The sequence below is a fragment of the Eufriesea mexicana genome, unplaced genomic scaffold, assembly GCF_001483705.2.
Source record: "Eufriesea mexicana isolate 0111107269 unplaced genomic scaffold, ASM148370v2 scaffold2087, whole genome shotgun sequence".
Taxonomy (NCBI): domain Eukaryota; kingdom Metazoa; phylum Arthropoda; class Insecta; order Hymenoptera; family Apidae; genus Eufriesea; species Eufriesea mexicana.
Window position 1 is genome coordinate 183,215 of NW_016910162.1, and position 7,188 is coordinate 190,402.

Genomic DNA, 7,188 nt, shown 5'->3' on the forward strand with positions numbered 1-7,188 from the left:
AGGAAATAATTAAATCATTTACTTTTAATTTACCAGATGGTCTTTTTAACATGGCGATTCGTATCGTTATAATTTTTTAGAACAGCATTGTCCTTCACACGTTGCAGTGATGTATCGTTTATTATTAATTAGCATAATTCGCTTTGAACTCTGCCGTACAGAAACAGCCACATGCAATATTCAGCCGTGACTAAGAGGTTAAGTTCGTCTAATTCAGGGTTTGGTTTGGTTAGGTTAAGTTAGAGTAGTTAATATTTTAAATTTCGCGCCCTTGATATATCACAAATTAAAGAATTTAATTACAATGTAACAGTTTAATTCTTTACTATTTTGCCAAAAATAATTTTATTAAATTGCAACGCAAATGAATGCGGCACGAGATAAACGATAAAATCGTTTCTTTCCAAATTTTGAAATTTTTACTTAGACCACTTTCATAGTTACTGCCACACACTGTGTTGAAGTTCAATGATGTTTGCTGGCTATAAGGTACATTGATATTTGATGAGAATTTATGGCAGCTCTTAGAATTAAGAGTTGTAATACACATACTCATGTTATGATTAATAATAAATTGATTACCTTATTAGCCAAAAATTTGCAGAAAGGAAAATGACATAATTTTAAATTAAAGGGGTATTCTTGTAAACCGGCTTAAAAAACTCAATTTCTTTTTTTTATATTTTCTGAAAGTTTATGTTGTCGAAAATATCTGTGTAAAAGGATTTGATTGAATTCGTGAAATTGGCGAAGTTATAAATGTTTAAAGTGCGGCGTACAGGCATTACACAATGGGTAACGAAAACTTCAAACGCGTTTATCTCGAAACCGTATTTTTTGATCTGGCTGACAGGATATCTCGCGTTTTAGTAAACCAATCTACTTGAAATTTAAAGGAAATCTTCATCAGATGCATCTTTATCATGTGAACCACGGATTTCAAAATCTAATGCTTTTTTCTATTTTTGTTTACCACTCAAAGGACGAAAAGCACAAGGAAAATCGATATTTAAAGTTTAAAATGCTGCCACGTTTTTAATTTTCGAAATTTCGCTGTTTTGGTGGTTCGTGGTATAGCTGTATTTGTACTAATTAAGATGCTTTATGGTTTTTTCGTTTCTGATAACCAGATCGTCCGCAATCATGTCAGCCATTCGAACGTGTTTTTAAAAACATGATTTACTTAAGGCTATATAACTTTCAAAATTTTCATTAATTTAGTGAAATAAAAATTGGAAATATTCTCCAAATATTAGTAAATCAGAGTGTAAAGACTGTATGCGAAAACGTATCATGGTTTCCTTAGAAAAAAATCTCAAAGAAATCGATTTTTATTAGATTATAAGAATAAAAAGAATTATATTTTGTTTTTACATATAATTGGAAGGTATTTGTATTTATTTTATTAGTTCACACTTGTTAGTAATTATTTGAAATCCAAATACTAATACATATTTTGACATAGCATTATGCATAGTGCACTCCTCCTTTTCTGACTTTTTCTTAAATAAATTTTCAAAATTGACTGCAAATTTTGTTATATATAATATATTGGTTGTTTCTGTACATTATTAAAATAATTGTAATAATTGTTACAGAAAGATTGTAATAATTTAAGTTGTAACGAAAATAATTCAAGTAGTCATGTTATGTGGTCCACCCTATATATTGAATGACAACATTTTTCTGGTATATTCTTATTTACTATCGACTTTCATACTGTGTTTCTTAGGTTTTTCATAATTTCCAGGATCATGATTTATTTATTTATTAAATTACAAAAACTTAGTTCCAACTGGAAAAACACTGCAAAGTATAAATTTATAATGTATAATACTTTATCAAACTTGTGAAGTACTTTTAAGAATAATTTTTCAAATTTAATTATAATCTAACAATTAAATTTAAAATATTCTTTTTTAAAATTTATATATTTTTATATAGTTAAATAATAAATTATGTACTCACATAAATATTAGTATTACAAGTATTTAAGTACATAATATTCAAGTGATATTGACCAAAATTGAGAAAATAAAAATAAATATGAAATTTAATTAAATTTTTAAATTACATTCACCTGTATAAAATTTAATTAGAATTTTATTGAATAATAATAATTTAAATTTAATGATATAATTTACAAATTGAACGTTTTTAAATAATAATTTAATTAAATTCTTAAATTACATTGCCTTGTGCAAAATTTAATTAGAATTTTATTAACCCACTGCAATAATGAAAAGAATAATTAAAATCTCTTGCTTGTCTCAAATGTCCACTTTGTTACTTGGCAATTGAAAAATTATGGTTACATAAATAATTCAAATTTGAATAATCATATTGAGTTACATTACATGGAGTAATGTAAATACAGCTTTGTTCAATATTTTCTTCATTCATGTTGCGTTTTCAACTTCTGCAATAAATCATAGAGCGTTATGAAAGTTTTTGTAAGATAACGTTCTTTCAAGTTTTCTTCTTGAAATATCGATTAGAGAACTTCAGAGGTGAATATACTACGTGCAGGAAATGAAACGTGATGTCTTAGGATAGGCCGCAGTAGTAAGAGTCTGCTTATGGTCAGACTTATTCGTGCACTGGTGAACAGCTAACGATTCTATAGATTATGTTATACATGGAAATTAAAAAGATATTATTCAAGGTTATTTTCAAAAAAGGGAGAAACTATAAAAACAATTTATAATTTATTTATTTTATTTTATTTATATATAATTAGTATATAATTTATTTTATTTATTTATTTATAATTCATACATGTTTTGTAAATGTAATTAAATAATTAAATATATTTTAATTAAATAATGTTCATAAAATATTACATTTTTAATGAAAATTGTATCTATTGAATTTAATGTATGTATATAACAAATATAATGTTGCGTAGTAAAAATAATAATATAATAAATGTCATGTTCTTCCTTTTTTTTAATTTATATAAATATTATATCTATATTAGTTTATATAATAAATTTATTTTATTATATAAATTATTAATTGATTTAATTTACTGGTTAATTTTGTTGAATTAAGGGTTGCCTAAATGTTATGTAATTAAATATTTTTAATATATTTGGCTTTGCTAAAGGTTATGTTGTTAAAGTGTGATGAACAGAATTAATAAACGCTAAGTCAAGTAACAAAAATTAATTATTGACTTTTTTTTGAATTTGTTTAATAATTGGACGAGTAATTTAATTATGGTTACATATTGGATGATTACATATGGTTACATATTCATAGAAATGAAGTGGATATTATAGTCCTTACTTTAATTTGAAGTATTTGCAATGTTAATTACATTTATTAAATTTCTTTCTTATCACAACTTTCATGAGGATATAATAAGATGTCTATAATACAACAATAGTTAATTTCACTTTACTGTAAATTAAAATGAACTCACATAACACAAATGAACTTTTCTTTGACTATTTTGTTTATATTAAAATAGATGAAAAATTAAGACAAATTTTTTTTAATCCTAATTTATTTTTTAACAAAAAGAGGGATTTACAGTTAGTCCAACATAGATTTGACAGTGACAAAGCAAAACCAATTTTAGATATAAAATTACTGGCTTTAGATAAGATTTTGGAAGTGAGGGATGATAATAGAAGCACAGAAATAAAGCAGTAGAAAAATACTAAGAAAGAAAAATTGGAAGAAAATCTGTTCACGCTTGTATGGTCCAGGATACCGTATATACACTTCTAAGGCAGTTCAAAGGTGAATATTAGCAAGAAAATGAAAGAATAAAGATTGAATATGTCCAAAGAAATTTGAGAAAAAATATTTGAAGGATGAAATGGAAAAATTTTCTTAAAAAATAGATTCATCACAATATGACATGATTAACTAACATAATAGTAATAATTATATCTATATGAATTTTATAATACATTATATATATGAATATTGGGAGTTTCAAAATTCATTCAAGAAGTAATTTTGATATAAAACCCAGGTTTTTAATTAAAAATTATAAATATTGCTCGACAATGAAGACGCGTTGTTCGTTCATGCAATGCTTTATTTTTAATAACTCTAAACTGTCAGCTGCCACATTGCCCTTTTTCAGGTTAGCAACACTTTACCGCGCAAATAGCGCAAAATTCAAATCTTGTGTGAATTTAGGGACACTATAGGGCATCCTATACCTTGAGAATGCATTGTGTCAGATAATATTCAAGTTTTATTAATATTTGTTAAATGTATATAACAATATACATCCTAATATTGTCATATTTATGAACATCTTACTTTAATATTTTTTTAAATTTCCAAATTGGTGACATGTCAATAAAGAGAGGATACTCATGTATTAAAATCTCAGTTAATCACAATATATTTAGGACTTATGTGTAGACATCACAAACTTGCTACTTTCAGACTGTTAACTAAAAATGATTCATAAAAGAGTTTTAATTTTAATAAAATTCTATTAAAGTTTTAAAACTAGATATTGCCCACTTTCTCCCAACCAAAGTCATTTAAGAAGTAAGATAATGATATCATACTCTAAATATATGATGACCAAAAAGTACCTAAGTTTGATGAAAATCAATCAATATACCATTTTTGTGAAAATGGATATAAAATAATCAGTATTTTCACCAAAAAATGTTGTGAAATAGCACTTAGGGAGAGAGTTCTATGTACCTCTAGAGATATTTAAAACAGGCATTCATGACTTCCAGGAGCTCTGAATTCAGTCATGCTAAATATTCCTTCAGCAGCAGTCAGTCAAAGTTAGTCGTTGGAATATTATATGAAACTGTCCAACATTTGGGAGTTAGTCCATGGATACCAAAGTCTATAGCACACTGGTTTAGAGTTACCACCAAGCATCCAGTTGCTCTCCACATTGAAATCAGTTACCCAATACTAATTTGATAGGCAACCAGTCGTGAAAGAATCGCGCATCATAGCATATAGCAGTTGCTATAATTTGACTGAAAATTATAATTTCTGTTGAATATAAATCAAATATAAACTATTTTATTTTTCTATTCTTTCTCAATGGAAAAATACTAGCTCATGTTTATTGTATTTATGAAGCCAAATTGCAAATATTAGTCACAATTCTTCTCTACATGTGTAAACTTAGAAAAATGCAATTCCAAATTGATATACAATTTGTAATAGTGAAATAAAATAAAATAATGTCTAATAGGAATCCAATACTAATTATTCACTACTACTTAAGAATTAGTAAAAATAAATCTAACAAAAATTCTCCATTTAGACCTGAAATGCTTACTTTGATTTTTAGAGTAATAAAAAAATCAAAAAATATTGATAAATTAATAATAATAATTACAAATTGGTCAACAAGTTACTAAAAACCTCGAGAATAAACGGCGCCAGTTTGTCACTTACGCGACGCTTATGTTTTCAGCGACGCACTGCCCTCATGTATTCTTTTGAATACAGTATAAATCTAGTTGCCAATGCCTTGGTCGACGGCGTGACTGGTCGATAGTGCGTAACGGTACAAGTCACCTTTATATGCCATATCATCCATACATGCCAAATCATCATCCGCAATAAAATTCTCTCCTTATAGACCAACAGTTATCCACTCCACCATTCTCAGTCGCCATAGATACTTCACACACAACAACCTAAAAAAGAAAATTTGATCAATAATCAGTACAATATAACATGTAAATTCTTTTATTTAAGAAGATTCTTTTATTTAAGGACATTTTTTTATTTAAGAAGATTCTTTTATTCAAGAAGATATTTTTATTTAAGGAGATACTGTTATTTAAGAAGATTCTTTTATTTAAAAAGACTCTTTCAGTTAAAAAAATTCTTTTATTTAAGAAGATGAAGATTCTTTTATTTAAGGAAATTTTTTTATTTCAGAAGATTCTTTTATTTAAGAAGATTCTTTTATGTAAAAAGATTTTTTTATTTAAGAAGATTCTTTTATTTAAGAAAATTCTTTTATTTCTTATTCTACTACTTTACTTTCCTGAATTTTTACTCAATTTAACAATTTTTGTTGCATTTAACAAATTTCAATATTTAACTTTGGTTATGTCAACTATTACAGCAGACCATTTGTGTTTTAAATAGATCCTATTTACAAAAAAAAAAAAAATTGCTGTAAAAAGTTAATAAAATTCTCCTATATTTACTCTTTTTTAAATAATAAAATCTCAATTTCTGCGAAATTTTTGGGTAGTTTCTAAAAAATACTGAATTTTTCAAACCAAAAGATGAATGATATGTGAATATAATACATGTATCAAAATTATTAAAAATTACAGTTTTAATTAGGTCCTGTTTTCAATGCAAGATTAATTAATATTATATAATATAAAACGATTCGCATAGTTTTTATAATACGATGCTTTGAGCAATCATAGACTCAATTCTGAAAGACAGATAGTCATCTGTTAACGTATAACCGCCTCGTGAAAATTGAGGTTATGTATGAGGCACGCGACGATATCGGTGACGAAGCCTCAAAATCACCCGCTTCTAAAAAAATATGAATAAACCTCATTATTTTTGATTAAGGGGAGGAATGAATATTCAAAACAAACGTGTGAAATATAACCTCAAAAGCAATGAAAGAATTACATTCGTATCATAATCCGAATATAAATCATATTAATGCAAATCCAACCGTTTAAACAGCTTAAAATTGCTCTCGTGGGAAGCGTGCCCGATAATACCGACTGTTCAGTGTAAAATATCGTATGATTCATATTCACGGAAAAGACAGTCCATTCGAGACGTGCATTACATCAGCCAGATTCCCGAATGGTTTTTCTCCAACCGTTACCCCTTTCTCCTAAGATGCACACGTATCCCAGATCCAGAATATTTCCCGTATTTCCCATCCTTAAAGGTGCCTTATCGCTCGCTTCTTCACGTTATATGCGCATACACGAGTAGAGACGCGAACACTTATTCGAAGGGGCTTGTCGCGAGCGAGATATCGAATTGCGTAGTCATACGTGAAGCCAGACAGATGACGCACCGATCGCCCGAGGAAATTCAGATCGGCCGTGTACCTAACCTGTCTACGCGGCTCCCGTCGGACGAGACGAGAAACGTGCGCGCGACCCTGCCATTGGAATTCGTAGATCGCGATCCGACGGGCGACGAACGGTAGAAACTGCGGAGGAAATAAAAGTATGGAAGAGC

General features: G+C 27.9%; 1 protein-coding gene across 1 annotated transcript in view; it reads left to right on the forward strand.

Annotated features, from left to right (window-relative positions):
* Positions 1-4,710: 4,710 nt before the first annotated feature.
* LOC108549470 (tyrosine-protein kinase Drl) overlaps positions 4,711-7,188 on the forward strand; it is a 174,794-nt gene continuing 172,316 nt past the window's right edge. Inside the window, exon 1 of the mRNA XM_017902859.1 lies at positions 4,711-4,897. Within this exon, the coding sequence (XP_017758348.1) occupies positions 4,711-4,897 (187 nt within the window). The remainder of the gene's footprint in view (positions 4,898-7,188) is intronic.